Source organism: Pseudoliparis swirei, chromosome 5 (genome assembly GCF_029220125.1).
Source record: "Pseudoliparis swirei isolate HS2019 ecotype Mariana Trench chromosome 5, NWPU_hadal_v1, whole genome shotgun sequence".
Classification (NCBI taxonomy): domain Eukaryota; kingdom Metazoa; phylum Chordata; class Actinopteri; order Perciformes; family Liparidae; genus Pseudoliparis; species Pseudoliparis swirei.
In genome coordinates this window covers 22,164,488-22,182,491 of record NC_079392.1, presented here as the reverse complement: position 1 = coordinate 22,182,491, position 18,004 = coordinate 22,164,488, and the positions used below count along the sequence as shown (strand labels likewise).

At 44.2% G+C, this 18,004-nt stretch overlaps 1 protein-coding gene across 4 annotated transcripts; it reads right to left on the bottom strand.

Annotated features, from left to right (window-relative positions):
• Positions 1 to 740: 740 nt before the first annotated feature.
• ssbp3b (single stranded DNA binding protein 3b) lies at positions 741 to 17,564 on the bottom strand. Of its 4 annotated transcripts, none has more exons than XM_056414325.1 (18): positions 17,404 to 17,564; positions 16,561 to 16,633; positions 16,363 to 16,424; positions 16,188 to 16,272; positions 7,509 to 7,598; positions 6,307 to 6,381; positions 5,994 to 6,056; positions 5,791 to 5,890; positions 5,205 to 5,278; positions 4,958 to 5,022; positions 4,813 to 4,861; positions 4,500 to 4,535; positions 4,313 to 4,367; positions 4,156 to 4,220; positions 3,048 to 3,126; positions 2,893 to 2,921; positions 2,409 to 2,510; positions 741 to 2,205 (listed from the first exon to the last, which is right to left on the bottom strand). In XM_056414325.1, exons 1-18 carry the CDS (start codon positions 17,457 to 17,459, stop codon positions 2,176 to 2,178), a joined length of 1,188 nt encoding a protein of 395 aa, XP_056270300.1. In that variant the 5' UTR covers positions 17,460 to 17,564; the 3' UTR covers positions 741 to 2,175. The 4 variants fall into 4 exon arrangements, with proteins under 4 accessions (XP_056270300.1, XP_056270301.1, XP_056270302.1 ...); XM_056414326.1 differs by having other exon boundaries at positions 5,827 to 5,890; XM_056414327.1 differs by lacking the exon at positions 6,307 to 6,381.
• Positions 17,565 to 18,004: the final 440 nt, after the last annotated feature.

Genomic DNA, 18,004 nt, shown 5'->3' with positions numbered 1-18,004 from the left:
TTTAATTATATTTTTCTAAGTTTCTCATTATTATTCTTCATGGTCTTTATTTCTATCCTTTGGCCCTTGTTTGAATGCGTTGCATTTTTTTTGTAACCGACTGAGCTCCATTTGCCCGTATAAAAAGTCCTGATTAAAAAGAAGTTTAATATGACTCGACTGAAACACTGTGTCCCTCTTCCTGTCTCGGCAGCTCGGCCTGCCACAAAGTCTCCCCTCCCCCGCCACGCCCCCCCCCCCCTCTGCAGGATTTCCTCCTCTTGGTCTGGTTGCTGAGGACTGCAGCAAATATTGAATAGCGTTACCTCTCGGGGATTAAGTGATTCAGATGACACAATCGGAGATGTTTACAGGGATATAAATATAACGGTCATCACAACACAGACATCTGATACCTGTGCCGAGGGCTCCTGTGTCACACCGGTGCCAGCTGCGCGCTACAGGCTGGCATGTGGCCAAGAGATGTGAATGTAAAGTCAGCTGCTTAGACAATTATACATTTGCATCTGTATTCCCCCCCCCCCCCACACACACACCACGACGGGTGTGTGTGTGTGTGTGTGTGTGTGGGCCATCATTTAAATGCTTTGCACATGTGTAACTTAAGCGTCCATTAAACATCCCCAGTCATGTCCACAGCTTCAGTGGCATCATTCTTGTTACTCCTAAATTAAAAATGTGACACGAATCCACGTTCAGGCACAATAAATAAATTTAAAAAAACAGCCGACACATAGTAGTTAAGTTATTGTAAAATTATATTAACAAGCAATCTTTCCTCAATTTGAAATAAAAAAATATCAGCAAATAAAGGCAACATAGAAACAGATGTGTATAATGCGTCATGTTCACAGGAGAGAAAGAAAAAAAAGAAATAATTCTCATCACATTTACAAGACTGCTGCTAAGTTTATAATGATGTCTACTAGAATTGGTTTAGAAAGCTTTGACTAACTGAATAACTGGGGCAATATATGTAGTCAAAGATCGTATCAAAATATAAAAAAAAATGTGTGAGGGGGAAGGAGGAGGGGGGCGACCGATGACACGGGAGGGAAGCGTGAACGACCGATGCGTACGAGAGGTTCAGATGGGCCGCTCGTTCGCCGCCAGTTCATCGTCGATCAACGCGACTGGAGAGAACACGGGAAGGCTACGACGACGGGGAGCACAGGGTGTTAAGCACAGACGGGTAAAGAGATACACACCGCATCGTAAAGCCGGCGTCCACAGAGAGAAGAGCAGCACTAGGTAGTATGTTGTACACAAGATTCTCAGCATTCATGCGCTCGCTTCTTATGCCGAAGTCTGGGTCCCCCCCCCCCACGAAGGAATGCGACCGTTTAAAGAAAAAATAATTTTAAAAACAGCCAAGAGCGCAGAATCGCACCGCTGTCGACGATAAGACTGGAAATGGATCAAACGGGACGAATCGGACATTGTGAGGACCCTCTGAGCACTTGGATCCCGCGAAAGGTCGTCGCGATAAAAAGCCGTAATCTTTCAAGTCTCCCCTCCCCCCACGGACACAAACATCTTTAAATAGAAGGGAGGACATTGGGTAGGATAGTACGTTATTCATAAAAGTGGCCAGAGTAAAAGGCAAATTCTGAATCCTATGTCAAACTGTGACACGGTACGCATGGCGAGAAGTAAAACGACAAAGACAAAGACGTTCCAAGCTCACAATGCATATGCACACTCTCCAGTGTTTTAAGGGACCAAAAGCGGAGACATTTCCTGCACATCTTGCACCACAAAGCAAAAAATTAAAAATTAAAAGTACAAGAGGTCAACTTCAACCATGTTTTTTTTTTTTTCACTCTCTCTCTGTATCTCTTCGCTCTAGGGTTGAGAGGGGCCGAGGGGGATTATGGGCGCTCTGCAAAAAACATAAAACGTGTCATGTATGCATTTCAGTAGCTGGTTTTCGTCACACTTGGGGGGGGTTGTGATAAATGGGAGAAATTGTCCTTCATTTTTGAGCAAGGAGCAGTAGTCGCCAGCCATTTAGATTCGGTTGTTTCCCCCTCCGATCAGCATTCTGGCGTTAGCGTGGAACCAAAAATGGCGCCTGTCCCTGATTCGGTGCTGATGTGTTTGGCCGTGTCCTATATGGTGAGTCCAGATCCTCGGAATGATGGCAAATAATGCTGGGAGGGGGTGGAGGGGAGGTCACACACTCATGGTCATGGTTGGAGAGTACTGTGGAGGCACAGACAGAAGAAGAGAGGATTAAAAAACACGCCTTTCTCCTAGTAAGTTCTCATTGGTCAGACACGCAGCCAGCTCTTTGCGCTGCTACTGGAGTCAGTGAGTTAACGTGCCGTGACCGTGGCGTTTCGGTGCGGTCAACGGGCGCTCGGCTTCATCAAAGCACTATGACGGTGGCAAGAAGGCAGACTCACGTTCTCGCTCTGAAAAGAGTGGAGGAAGTTTCCACTCAGCTCCCCGTCATCCCTCGGGGTGCCGGGAGGATTGCTAATGCCACTTAAATTGTTTGGGGAATTCTGGAAACAAAGTGTTCACAACGTTTATTCTTGTTATTTATATATATATAGAATATACACTTTTATTAATCCCCAAGGGGAAATTAGTTCTCTGCATTTAACCCATCCTTAGTTATTAAGGAGCAGTGGGCTGCGGTGAAGCGCCCGGGAAGCAACTGGGGGTTCAGTGCCTTGCTCAAGGACACTTCGACTTGCAACTAATGGGGAGAGCGGGGATCGAACCCACAACCCTGCGGTTGCAGGGTTATATATATATATATATAAAAAGAAAGATATATATATACACACATACATATGTATATCTTTATAACATTTAACTTTATTCATGATTTATTCAAGCTCTGAAATGCTAAATAAATCTCTACGTGGTTAAAATATTTACCTTGTTCATTCCATCCAAATCACCAGAGCCTAAGAATGAAACAATATGAAGAACAAACGTTTGTATACTATGACCATAAGAAAGGGAGACTATATTCTCACATCCTTTTAAAGCAGCCAGAACACGTCTGTGTCGTTGGTAGAAAGCGGTGTTACCTAGTGACCCGTTCATGTGGTGTGGTTCCATCCCGGCCATGGCTCCCAGGGGTCCATCAGAGCCGGGGCCCATAGGGAACTAGAGGGGAAACGGGACAGCATGGACTCACTATCCACGTCTCAACAACAGCCAAGCAGGTTCAAAATAAAAAAAGTGGCTTAAAAAAATTAATTATTTACGCTTCTGTGAACGTCAGTTCGTATTTAAACTGAAATGTCCGCATTCGGATCATTTCAGTTAAAAAAAAGAGATTAAAACATAAGCCTGCCGCATCAAAAACACACAGATGGAACCAGTGTAACAAGTGCAGTGTTGTCCCAAAGACATAGGTTCTCTACATTCCTGGATGGATAGAAATGTGCTTTAGTACGGCGTGTCAGTAAAGTGATTTCCATGCAGGCCAGCTCTGTTTGTGTGATAAAAGTGGAATCTGCCTTATAAAAAAACCCTGTACTAAACCATGAAAATGTGATGTAGCTCAGGTTGACGTGCGTATTGCTCCGTCTGAAAGCAACCAGATCCAACATCCTATATCCATCTGTGAGAAAGATTCAAGTCCACATCACATATGAAATATGTGCAAATATATGAAATATATATAGATTTATTTTCCTGGAAACTTTAACCTGCTGGAAATTCACTTTGGACACTGCCTTGTGCATATATTTAGTTTCCTCTGTATTTAGTATTTTAGTCTTCGTATTCAGTATTGTGATTGTGTTTTATTTTTATTAATGCTCTAATGTGCACCCGCTGCTGTGATCCTGAAATGTCCCCACTGTGGGACGAATAAAGGATTATCTTATCTTATTCCAGAGTAAAATTTTATTTCAAACCACCGTTTGGTAACTCATCATCCACAGAAGAATTTCCCTAATTTAGCAAGAAACAACTGAGATCGTCTGTCAGCCCTTTTGTACTTCAGTGATGACATAAATGTAGAATAGCAGAATCATGTGGGGTTTAGTTACTGGTACAATCTCTCAACACACTGTCTCCCTCAGCCACTTAATTGTTGTCCTCTGTCCATTTTTTAAGTGTACTAATCGCACTTCTCCTCTCGAAATCCACTCGCAGAGCAGAAGAGAACGATGAACCAGAACTTACATTATTTCGGTTGCCGGGTCCAGTGTTGATCATGGTGTACAAATTGTCACCAGAGTTGTTTGAGTCTGTAAAAAGTATGAAATGATACATATAAGTGGCACAGGATAGTTTGTGAAAAGGGGAATGACGAACAGCTTGGGGTCCGGGAAGCACTAACCTGCAGGGCTGGGCATGATGGGAGTTCCTGGGGGCCCCCCACCTCCAGATGCACCCTATATGCCAAAAGATAGAAACGCAGAAAAGAGAGAACGATTCCAATTTAACATAATTATGCCAAAACAAATGAAAGCAATATGTTCCATCATATACTATGTGAACGTTAAGATGCCAGGATGTGTTCTCACCCCGTATGCACCGGGAGAGGGTGATGAGTAAGGCATCTGAAACCAAAAACACACACATTACAGACCAGAAACGGGTGAGTGCAAACCCTTTTTCGATACCTCAAAACGTCATCATTCATCATTTGATCATCCTAATGCCATTACGGCGGTCTGTCCAACTGCCTGTGGAAACCGTGACATATAATACTGCAATTACATCCCAGCCTGGAACCGTGGAGCACATTACACCTCTGCAGCTCGGAGAGGAAATTGAACTGAAATGTGAAGCAGCATTTCTCTGGGTGCATGTGTGCGTTGGTGTGTTAGTACTCACAGAGTTGGCATTGTTGGGATTGGGCCATGGCCGACCAGTCCCTGGGCCCCTACATGGTAAATAATGAAATACATTTTAGTGAGATGTTGCAATGAGGTTAAAAGACATGCCAAAGAATATATTTACACGTAAATAAAAGGCTCACATGTTCGCTCCCGGCATACCAGGACCCACGGAGTTGTGTGGAGGCCTCATCCCGCCACCAAAGTTCTGAGACGCAAACAAAAATCATTGTCTTTGAAAGTCAGGGTGCAGTATGAGAGAGAGAAATCCATGAAAACCACTGATACCATTAACATAACTTTGGTTTGGATTTGATCTACAGACCAGGCAATGACTGGTCATCAAGGCAGTGGTGATATATATATATATATTTTAGTACAATAGCCTACCTGAGGGCCGGGCCCCATTGGTCCCATGCCTCGAGGGCCGCTCATTCTCTGCATTGGCCCCAAGTTAGGATGGCCTGGAGGGAAAAAAGGGAATGTGTATGAAGCAATCATTTCTCTAATGTGTAGTAGTTTGAGTGAATAATAATTCATAATAATTGCTTTATTATATACCCGACAATAAAACAACTAAAAACAGCAGTAACCATATGCAATAAAGTTACAATGATAAAAACAAAACAAGAATCAAACAATGCAAAAAGGTGAAGATCAGGCGTAAAGAAGAAGCCTTCGTAAAAACAAGTTGTAGGCAATCATTTAAAAACAGGTAACGTGCTGGCAAGCCTAATCTCACCAGGAATATAATTCCAGAGCATAGGTCCCCCTCAGTCCCCAGCCACTAGCGACTGTGGGCTTGAGGATAAGAGGTTAGGACTTGAAGCATACCGGGTTCAAAAAGATCAGTAATAAAAAAGGGGGGCCAAACTAAATTGAACCTCAAGAGTTGTTAAAAGAATCTTAAAAAAACATCTGAATTTAACTGGCAACCAATGAAGGGAGGCAAGAATTAGAGTGAAGTGGAATCTACATTTGGTGTTCGTTGAAACGCAGCACTGAGGCGCACCCTGAGGCCGTGTTGGGTCCATGTTGGGCAGCATGGGATGAGGACCCGGTCCTCCGCCTGGTGGCTGCCGGGGAGGAAACAACACAAAGACTCAATGACGCTTTTAAACGTGCGTTACGTATTCTGCACCCATGGTGTGTGTGTGTGTGTGCGTGTGAAAGCTCTACCTGGTTGGGCATCCTGATGGGGGGACCTCTTGGGCCTCCGGGGAAGCGAGGCGACATGAAGGACTACAACAGATACAACGACGCTCCATGAGATTCCAAGAAGAAAATGAGACACACGTCTCTCAAAAATGTGTGACTGCGTCATTTCTCATTTCTCTCATTTGCGTGAATGCCGAAAGCAGCATAAAGCAGGAAGCCGAGACGGATGCATGAAGCATCAGCACTGAGAACCGGCGTTCCCAAATGACCACAGGCGTAAAAAACGGGAACAAAAAAAATAAAGAGAGAGAGAAAGGGGGAGAGGGAGTGTTACCTGACTGTGAGGTCCCATCATACTGTTAGCGGGAGGAGGCTGGGGGTGAGGAGAGCCCTGGGCACCAGCAGGACCCTGTAGCGTTGCACACATTAAGAGAAGCAAGAAGGAAGAGAGAGGGGAGGATGGAGACAGAGAGAAAAAGGGGGAACGAGAAACAGAAGTGACAGAAGAGGGGCAGAAAGAGAGAAGCGGGGTTACGGCAGGGCAGTGGACAGTTGGAATGCAAGAAGTGTGGCGCAAATTCTTTTCCAAAAATAAGATGCCCATTTCCATGGACCAAAAAGAGAGACGGCGGCAGAGAGGAGCAAGCAAATGATTGAGCCTTGAATGAGGGAAAAGAGACAGAGAGATGGAGTGGATGTGGGGCTCTTTCGCCTGTCAGTCAAGTCATCAAGAAGCCTGCTGCATGCAGCATGTCATCAGTGCTAATTTCCCGGAATTAACAGTGTCAATTAAGCTCTATGCAATTAGCTGTACAACACAAAACACCGGCACTGTGTCGCTAATGTTGCTGATCTGACAGACCGAGGGGTCTAATTGAGATCCCTCCAATGGATTCTGATATGGAAAGTGCGTGTGAGCGAGTTCATGTGTCAACGTCAAAATGCACTTTCCCGATATTAACGTGATGACGGAACGAGTGCCGTCTTTGTGGCTCCCAGGACGAAATAATCTGGTGGATTTATCCGAGGTTGATCCCGTCGAGGCGGAGCAACATCGCAATCGTATACGTCACCTCTTAGAGCCGGTTGCATACAGTTGTCTGCCACGGGTTTATCCTCGTGAGCTATTGATTTTCGGTAGGTGCTGCACCTTTCGATCTCTCCATTAGGGAAAATGGCCAGGCCACGCCTGCCTGTTTACAGCACCGGAGGAGCCCGGGCAGACAGAACGTCTATGATGTTTACTACAAGTTCCCAGAGCACGGCGGAGCGAAACTAAAAGACCAACGCGGTTTTAGACACACCAGCGTGGAGACCCACAGATCCACAAAGCCCTGACGGCATTTTACAAAGCGGGAGCCCGCAGATGTGCAGCGAGGAAAACGATCAGTTCATTAAATAATTTGTCCATCCACAGGATACCAATTTATGAAAATGTTGATTATTTATTAAGGAGGTGATTCATCGAGCGCCGCCAGTTGATTTAGGGGCGTTCCTAGCGGGAAGACACAGTTTCGGTGTGGTGAATTCGCTGACCTGGAAAAAGCCGGGTGGCATGGGTCCTCCCGGCTTGCCCTCACTGGGGGGCATCGCTCCCATCACAGGACTGGGGGCTGCTGCCGCGCTCTAAGAAGAAAAGAAAAAAGGAAGATGCAAAAGATCATCAGTACACACGTGGAACTTTAACGCGCAGACGTGCCGATATTGTTGGAAATGATATGTCATCCCTATATGGATGAGGTTCTTGGAACAGCTGGAAGAGCACATCTGAGAAACTGATGTTCTGAAAGTGCCCTTTCACACACGTCATGTGCCAATGGGAGCAGGGATCGCTATTCAGGGGAATCTGCGACGCCAATTTCCCCGCCTCGAGGCCCAGTAATATTTCTGTGATGAAGCTGTGTTGTGAATGAAAGTAGAAACACTGCAGGGTCAAGCACTAAAACAATCACGTTTCACATGGGGCGACCAATCACAAGACAATGCTGAGAATCTATTCAAGTCCACAGAAGATCTTACAGTGTAGCAGTGACGTTAATGCTTTCCCTTTTCTCGAAAATTTGTTTCATAGTAAATACACTGTAATAAAATAAGCGCTGGACAAAAAAAATAAAGAAGCACATCAACCACCATATTTACCGAAAATGATAAGAGGCCTTTTCCGCAGTGTACACATACATTCTGCCATTTTCTTCTTCGGTTCACTTTTATGGAGGTGGAATAGCCTAATTAATGCATCACTGCCATCTGGTGGGCTTTGCCGTACCCAAATTGCGCGTGGAATGGGGCGCAAGACGGAAATGTTCCTGAAAGTAATGCTTGTGTGAATAGTGAAAATTACCGGTGTTGCCTGAAAAGTGATCCCAGTATTGTACAAGGAAATAGGAGTCAAGGAGGCAAACCCGAGGTTCGGCTAAACCAGTTTGGCTGTCAATCTGAGACGCAGGCCTCATACATATTTTGACCAATGGATTTCAAATGATTTTTCGATGACTTAAAACCAAATTTCCATGACCAAACATTTTGTGAAATCTCAGTGCATACATGATAGTGGATTATCCCTGAGCTACTGTTGGTTGCTATGGCGGCCACAGCAATTTTATGTCGCGTTATTTGCTTTTAAAAACATATTAATTATTTCAAACTGAGCGTAAATGAATGATGTGAATATAACAAATTTCCATAACTTTTGTGATTACAGTTTTTAAGGACTTTTCCCAGCCTGGAAATACCCATTTTAAATTTCCATGTCTTTTCCAGGTTTTCCATGACCGTAAGAACCGTCTGAAAGGGTTATTGTGTTATTTGACCAGCCTTCATCTCCATTAAATTATTATTTTAAAAAAACACAATTTAACGCAGCATCAACTAATCTAAAAAGAGAAAGAAATGGATCCAACATGGATTCTGTGGAGCCGCAATCCTTTGTGGATGGACTGTATGCAAGCGGCGCTAATGGGGTAATGAGGCGTCTGTACCCGGTTGATCCAGATAAGTATCAGTTGGGATTCACCGAGTCAGTGGCTCGAAAGTGCTGCTACACAGCAGGGGCTCACTGGGCCGATATCCTGCTTCAAACCGCAGCCCTAATTCGCTAATGTGCCATTTGCTTCGGTCACACGCTGCTAATTGACCGAGTTGTTCTCCGCCGTAGCCGAGGCAATCCGAGATGGGCTAATGTCTTCAGGCTGCGAGGCGGAGCTTCCAGAAAACTGCTTAAGAACGAGAGAAGCTCCTCCGGTCCCTTTTCTGAATGCGTAGCTCGCTCTTGTTATTGTGTTGGTGTTGCGCAGAGAAGCAATGAATATTAGGATATTAATATATGCATGCCTGCAAACTCATGACGGGTGGAAAAGGTGACAACGGGGGGGGGGGGGGGTTGTCTCCACACCACATCCACGTTGTTTGATGACACTTCAAAGATTTTATAACTACGGTCTTTTGATTGTTCTGACTGCAAATTGAAATAATAACAACAAATATTTTAAGAAAAAAAGGTCCTCTGAATAATTCAGTGATCGGGCCCTAATAATCGTAATAACAACTTTACATTATCATTATATATAGTATGGTTAAAGTCATTCATGAACCAACTTCCTTTAAAAAAAAAATGTTTTTACTTGTGTGCTCTGCGATGCTTTGAGTCTGTTCCATGATTCTGTTCATGATTCTGTCCATGAGTGTGTTCCTGTTCCATGATTCTGTTCCAGGAGCCTGTTCCTTCGACGTGTCCCATCAAAGATATTTTATTGCGAAGATCACCACATCGCATGTTCTCCGTGTCTCACGCCAATCTCATAAACGCCGGCCGTCCAATTTACACCCCCCCCCCCCGCCCCCCACACCCCAAAACAAAAACTCTTCGGATCTACACTATTCACGTGGATGACCTATTTTGATTTCAAAACGGCGAATTTCGCCGAAAGGTGACAAGTTTGCAGGTATGTATATGGATGCACCAGCACACACACACACACAGTCCAGAGCTACAGACACCACTGGTCAATAGCAAACACACTCCCTGGAATCGACTGCTCCTTCCCTAATTATATCTGCTCAGGCTGCCACTGCAGGGTCACTGTGAAATACCTCAGCAGGGAGAGAAGTGAGGCCGCAGAGAGAAGGCACATCTCACCGGGCACCACCACCAAGGGCGCAGCCGGCCAAGCCAGTTTCTTTACTGGAATATTCTGCTCTAACCGTGTGGGAAAAGACATTTTCTGGAGATTTCAGTTGCTCCGCGAGACCAAATTTGTCCTTCCTCGCCCACCAGTTACACTCAACTCAGAATTTGGTAAATCTTTTGGATGAAAACATTTGAATTAAGATTCAAACTTTGAATTTCAAAGTTGACTTAATTTTCAGTGTTCAAGACGTTTCGATGTTTAAAGACCTGCAGTGACTCACTCAAATTCTGTTAAGCGCCCACTTAAACCTAAAAATAGCTAAAATACAGAGAAAACCATAAAACTTCGCACTGGGGTGTGAGCGGCATGTACATGTTTGGTGAACTGGATGTTTTTTTTACCAAAGACAGAAGAAATAGTGCTTTCTTAGAGATGACAGTTTGTACCTTTTTAAAAGCTTTTTATTAGTCACCTCGAGCGTCGAAGTATCATTAAATACATATCCTTTAGTCATTTAATCTTATGTCAAAATCTGCACTGTATTGGAAGTATATATACTTAACAACTGTTAAGAACAGCAGTGTGTGAAGAAAAGAAAAAAACCAAATCATCTGCATACATGAAACACTACCTGTTTTGCAAGAATTTAACTGCCAAGTAAAGTGATCCACATGAAAGTGAAGATTCCATCCGGCCGGTTCAGGACTTGGAAGGACTCACCCAGCAATTACTCCATCTCACCTGCATAGCCCGACAGGTTTACTTAAGGACTCCGAGTTAGTTTTTACGAGAACGTTTTTTTTCACCATTCATTGAATCAAAAAGCATTTTAGAAGCACATAAAGTGTAATTATTACTAATAATTGTTTTTTTAAACAGCAGTGATGGGCATGTACGTGTGCCATGCTTGCTCGTTTCTTTGTGAGGATAACCAATCAGACCTCTATGAAACACGTTGGGAGGCATGTTAGCTCGAGCTACAGGCTCATTGTTATCACCATTTTGTACGATTACATGCCGCTTTATTGTTTATGACACTAAAAACATTGAGATCATACGGTCAGGGACAATTCAATAAAACCAGGAGTAAATACTGAATGAATCCCACAATGACGTGGGTGTATTACAAAGAGAGGAGGACGTGATGTTGCGAGTCCACGGGGATGCAGTAGTTATTTAAAGAATCGTGACGTTTTTTTAAGACTTGTTCGGACAAGATCCGGGTAACGAGAAAAGATATTCAGAAAGCTTCTTAGCCCAAAAGAGAACTCACTGTTACGAGTAGGAGGACTTTTAGGAGGTTGAGGAGAGAAATAATATTCTCCAAACGCTGAACAGCTTAATGAAACGTGACGGATGACATCGGGCGGGGATCTCATTAGAGATGCGCTCACAAACAACCAGGAATCAAAGAGATCACAAAACTAGAATATTTGGCTGGAGAAATGCAACAGTGTTCACAGGTTATTATCGATTTACATGCATTTATGTAGACTGGCAAGCAATAATATCAAATAGATTAAATACTAAAATGATCAGCAGGGTAAATAATCGTAAGTAAATAAATAAATATAGGAAAACAACCATCTGCATGTGAAAAGGCGACAACCATCGCAGCATAAACCTGAGGGGATTTAATCCATGTTTTAGGTATAGAAGGGTGTGTATCCTCTATTTTAATTCGTAGGTTGTAAAATAACTAACGAGCCAATAACGTTAGGCTTCACCATTTTGTGTTCCGAGTAATTTCCCCGTGACATTAAGTTGATTGTTGTGTTGAATGCTTCGATTGCAGCTCATCTGTAAAGACATTCATCCTCATTCTGATCGCATTTGAGCAGCTCCTGATTTGCCACTCCTGCGGGACATCAGTCGTACATTCGTCATCTAAAAAGGAAAATGTGTTGTCATTAACCAACGAAAAACATTCCTGTTGCCACTGGAGGAAGGAGTTGCTCTGTTCATTATAGATAAAGGTTGATCTACGGTGTCTAGTTTCATAGTGGAGTGTTATACGGTCATAGCACCAAATTGTCTGGTCCCTTTACAGCGAAACAAGCGGCAACGCGTTTTGTTCCTCTAACCTTAAGTAGCCCATTCCCCGAATGAGGCCTGCCAAGAAATAATGAAGTCAAACAAAGCTGCGTTTAGGGCAGTGAGTCATAAAACAACGTCAACAATCCGGCTCTGTCGGAGTCAGACACTGAAAAGCAACGTTCAATGTTATGTTAAATCTTCATCATGTCTAACTAAAGTTCACAGCTGTGCTTGCTGGACCGTCTCAAATAGCCTGATGCTGCTTTCCTTTAGAAGAAGAAAAAAAAACGAGCCACGTCTGTCCACAGACTATCTGGTACAGGAAAGGGGCAGATGTCTCAGCCCTGCCCCGGGCTATGAAGCTCTTGTCTGGGGCCTTCCATACAATTTCCCAGGGGACCTCTTTTGGTACAGACTACCCCCCACCCTGACACGATTCAGCGTGTACGTGCGCGTGTGTGTGTGTGTAGTTAGGAGCACACAAGCAATCCAAGCCAAACACATTTCCCTTGGATTCTCGAATCACTGAAGGAGGTTACAAAAGGCCGGAGCGCCAGCGGATGTGCTCGTGCGCTTTTTTACAAAAACAAAGAGAGAGGGGGAGAGGGTAATATAGAGGGGGAGAGAGAGAGAGAAGGAAAGGGGGAGCAGGGTGAAGATGACCAAGGGGTTGACCGAGGCAACCGTGTATACTCGGAGAGATGACAAAATAAAAAAAAGTGAGATTTAAAAAAAGGGATGAAGGAGGGATTGATTCGGGTTTTGTGTGGCTGGGCTGCAGCTCAGACCACCCAAATGTCAGCTCCTGACACCGTGAGCTCTTCACGGCCTCACTTCTTCCACTGGAGCCGACGCTCAAAAGAAACCAGCGCCTATGTTTAGCTTGTAAATGTGTAACCATCAATCAACATCATAAAACACACTCCGAATCCTCACTGGATGCTCTTTCTTTCTCTGGTTACTTCTAGCAGGTCCTTTCCACTTCTCATCCCCCCTCCTCCTCGTTTCATTCCCTCAGCGGAAGTGGATGCTGGGCATATGCCACGGTGCCACTCCCCTTTTCCTTTTTCCAATCTGCCCCTCAGCTCCGTGACAGCCATCAATCAGCCGCTGACGCCATGGCGACGCCCCCCCCCCCTCCCCCCTCGGGGAGGGTCCGTCAGTGTGAATACACCGGGGTTTTTACGACCCCGCTGGCTAACAGAGCAGCTAACACCTCCCCCACACACAGACAAAGGCACAGGGTCCAAGAACTAGTACCGTCCACACACACAATTGTCTGACCCCCAACATCCACAAATGCACACAAGGAGAAGGAACATCGGTGCGGAGAGCAACCGCAAGATGTCGGGGAGAGCCAACCCGCACACAAATTCCCAAAGCTCCCCAGCAAAGACCGACGATTCCCTGTTCTGTTCCCTCATTTGCTTAATGGTTTCCATGTTATGAAAATTGTCTCCGTCAAAAACACACGCTGCAATCGTGTTGTGTGCCGTTGAATCTTTCAAAACCGGTCTGAGGGAAGCAGCAGACAAATAAGAAAAATCAGTTCAGCTGCTAATATTATTACACATCTATTTTCCCAAAACAGACGACATCTGGGACACTTTATAAGACCACCCAACCCAAGCAGGCAATCACAATCAATCAAACAGTAATTACTATGAAGTAGGCTTTGTGAATTAGGATGGGCTTTCCACCGAAAGGCCCTCCTTACCCTGCATGCGTTTTAGAATAATAAGAACGGTGGTTCCTTAAGAGGCCAGAGACACGCAGTCGCCTCTCTCCTGCTCCCAGGTCACCTGCCAGATCAGGAGGCCTGTTACCCTGACAACCCTATCTACCAGAGCAGGGCCAACATCCCCATTTAACCCCTTCCTGTCTCGATTCATCACCGACCTACCTACAAACTGAGCTGTGTATTGGCCATCCAGAGAGGACTCCTTAATCCCTAATGTCTTTCCTTGGCCGTGCCGACGCAGCAAAACCTGTACAGCACTTTTTATCTAATTTACGTCAGCTACATGATGAAGCACATGGAAGGGAACAGCAGCAGCCACCGACCAGCAGTTTGCACTCTCTGATCCTCAGGAGGCTTTCTTAATTTGTTTCTACGCTGACTCAAAGCTGGAAACAATTAAGCACTTTCTCTAAAATGGCAAAAATTATCAAGATGCAAAACACACACAAAAACCTGAAAATAAATGGAAATGCTATCATACGCAGAGCAATGCGCTGCCGTTTCTTCTTTTAAATTCAACATATATTGCAACATATTATCTGCAGTGAGAAAAAAACACGGCAGATAATATGTGGCATCCGTACTTTCAGCTGCCACACGGCAAACAATCCGTGTCCGGGTTCCATTTCATTTTCTGAGATGATCTAGTTGGTACGACAGACAGGAATCATGCCGCACACGGACACATCCTTGTTTTCCTATGAATTATAATAATAATAATAATAATAATATACACTTTTATTAATCCCCAAGGGGAAATTAGTTCTCTGCATTTAACCCATCCTTAGTTATTAAGGAGCAGTGGGCTGCAGTGATGCGCCCGGGAAGCAACTGGGGGTTCAGTGCCTTGCTCAAGGACACTTCGACTTGCAACTAATGGGGAGAGCGGGGATCGAACCGACAACCTTGGGGTTGCAGGATGGCCCTCTAACCCCACTGAGCTACAGCCCCCTAATAACCATTGCTGCCTGAACACCAATAACTGAATAGTCTGAGCACCAAAAACACAAACAGTAGCCTGTAATTGTGCCTCCTGTCGCTGACTCCCATCACAGCATACTTTATTATTAATGTTAAATGGAGTCACCAACAAGGTTAAATCACATCCACTGTGAGCCACTGCTACAAAACTTAACATGTCCTTTCACATTATGCTCCATTTTACATTCACGCCGCTTTTGAAGAGAAAATGCGAGCAAAGGAAGCCAATATTTGGCTGATATACACGATCGAGTCCCCACTCATCGTTTTGACCCCGTCTTTCCATTGAGTATTAACCAACTCTCTCAACAATGCCCAACATGCATTGGAAACCATTGCTACATGCGAACTAATTGTTGTTGTTGTATTTAACGGTTTAAAAACAAGGGAAGAAATCACGTTATGTAATGGCATCCAACCTGCATGGGCGACCATAAAAGAAGAGGAGCTCATTTTAAAACACGCTTGTCCATAAACTACCATTTCATCATTAAAATTAACCTGAATGCAGCAACGCCCTTTCATATGGCCATGTTATCCGATCTGGGTGAGCCCTCATTCACTCCAACACCAATATTTTCCAGGACATTGTACTTTGACTGTCATTTGTGTTTTCAATGACCTGAAAATGTGTCAGCGGTGTTTTATTTTTTTTCCAGGGCGCAGCATGGTAACCCCGTTTGTGTATGAAGAAGTTGTGCAGAACAGAAATTAGTTTCTGGTCTTCACAACTGAGGCAGGGAGCTTGAGCGTGGCACGGATATGGGGAGAGCGCTCCAGAGGTCTGACTCAGGACATGTCGACATCAGCATTATTTTCCCAGAAGCCTATAAAGCTCACTGCCGGACGCATCATTCGACCCACCGACAGGGCAAGATGACCGATCGTAAATTCAGAAGTGGAAAAAAGAAAAGAAAATAAGATATTCCTTAATTGCATTTGGCAGCTACAACGGAGCAGAGGGCAAGAGAAAATGACGTAAACCCCGAACATTAAAAAAATAGGGAAGAAATCTGATAGAGACGACTATAGGCTGAATCATGATCCTTCTTCGAGCTAAAAGAAATCACGATAACCTGAAGAAGAAGAATCCCTGTTGGAGGGGTATGTGGGAGATTTGTTCAGGATTCAAGTGTTGACAAACAGAGATTGTGAGCACTTTGCTCCGATAACTCCAACGAAGGAAGAAAACAAAACATACTCTTTGCAAAACCCAGGCCGGAGACACATTATTTAAACCACTTCTAAGCCTTTGAAAGCAGACTTGTTGTCTTCTTTATCAAAAGACAGAGAAATATGTGCAACAGTTCCCATGTAAGAACTACTCACGTAATCATGGAAGGCTTTCGCTTCGCTGGAGTGGTCACATGACTCTCTCCTCTCTGGTGCAGCACAATACAAGTCCCAGAATACACTGTGGACAAGACAGGTCATGAAGCAAGCAAAAACACACAAACAACCCCCGGACATGTTAACAGGGAGACGGTGAATATTAATCGCTTACCACCACCAGGAATGTAGGAATCCAGGGGGTTCTCCAAGTGTTATGTTTTTCTCCCATCGGATCTTGTACAAGGGGGATTTCAATAATTAGCCAATTAGAAGAAAAAAATAATATAATGTGCAAAAACATTTCGAGAAATGTTTAAATATTTATTTTTTAAATGGACATAGTTGAACTTTCCTCCATAATGTTACATACCTCTGATAAAAAGGTCTGTGCAGACTTCTGAGCTCCTATGTGCAACAAATACTCGTAGACGTACAAAGCCAACCTGTGTGGGGGAAGAAAAAGAAGAAAAAAATTACTCATTTTAGGTTTCATTTAACGAAATATCTCCAACTGGCAGAAAAATAAACGTCAAACAAGCAGATTCAATCTCCTCCAACGGCCACACTGAGTGACTAGAGTCGGGCACAGGGCCTCTGAACAATGGCTGCCAAATAGCCTATGCCAAAAAAATGTAATGGGTGACTGTGTAGCCATGCCAAAACCTGGGGACGATGCACTGCAAAGAGAAGATTAAAAGAAAGTGATAAAGCAAAGGAGTGTAATTTAACATCGTGTGGTGAAACGTAAAAAAATAATGTAAAAAGCACACACACACACAGCACACCAGCCTGCAGTGTATTAGCTAGGGCACAGTATCCTGGTGGCACTGATGGGGCTGAGGGGAAATAAAACGGAGCGTATCCGAAAAGCGCAACAGAGAAAACAATGTACCGTTTCGCGAGAAGATGTTATTGTTTTCTCCTGTAGGCGCTCGCGACCGAATAACCGCACTAATTACGTTAAAAACACAAACCAAACTGAACTCGGAATCGTGGGGTGGAGGTGTGAAAAGACAGCAACACACACATACAAAAAAAAAAAAGCTGAAACACAGCTCAGGGGAGGAATGGCGAGCAGACAAGGCGGTTCATTCAATTCGATTCTCGGGAGGAGGAAATCGCCTCTCGCTCGTCCGTCCAGCGAACAACAGAGAGCGAGAAGGGAACAATTTACGAGGCAAAAACACACAATAATAGACGTTTCTTCGCTTACTTTTCTCGTGCTTGGCCGTCCGACGGCACCGGGGAGCCTTTGCCTTTGGGGAACATTGTTTTGTGTGGGAGGACGACCGCCTTCTCTTTCTTTTCTTTTTTTTCCTCGCTATTTCATCTGTCAGATCATCGCGGCCGCGACCCTCTCACACTCCAACCGCACTCCGCCTCAACCCGACGACTCAACCGAGCTTGGTCCGTGGGGTGAAGAGGCGGGGCCAATCCCGAGTGATGCGGCCGACAGCCAATCAGAGCTCGGTCTTGTCTTAAGGTCTGCCTTGACGTGCTTTATATAATTTACCGTTTCTACGTTGATATCGTATCATGTTATGATATCGAGGTAATTTAATGAAGGTTATTTCATAGTTTCATTGTTAATTTGTTTTTACTCGGTGCGCCTTTAATTTGAGTATGCGAGTATGAAAGACATTAAAACAATTCATACGGAATTCAATTAATCGTATATTGAATGAAGGCTTTTAAAAATTAAAAATGTAAAAATGAAGAACAAAACACGGTTAGCAGCTTTTCTAGTATCCCAAATAGTTTGTATCGTTGTTTTTATTAGAATAAGTGTATGGACAATATGCTCCACACGACAC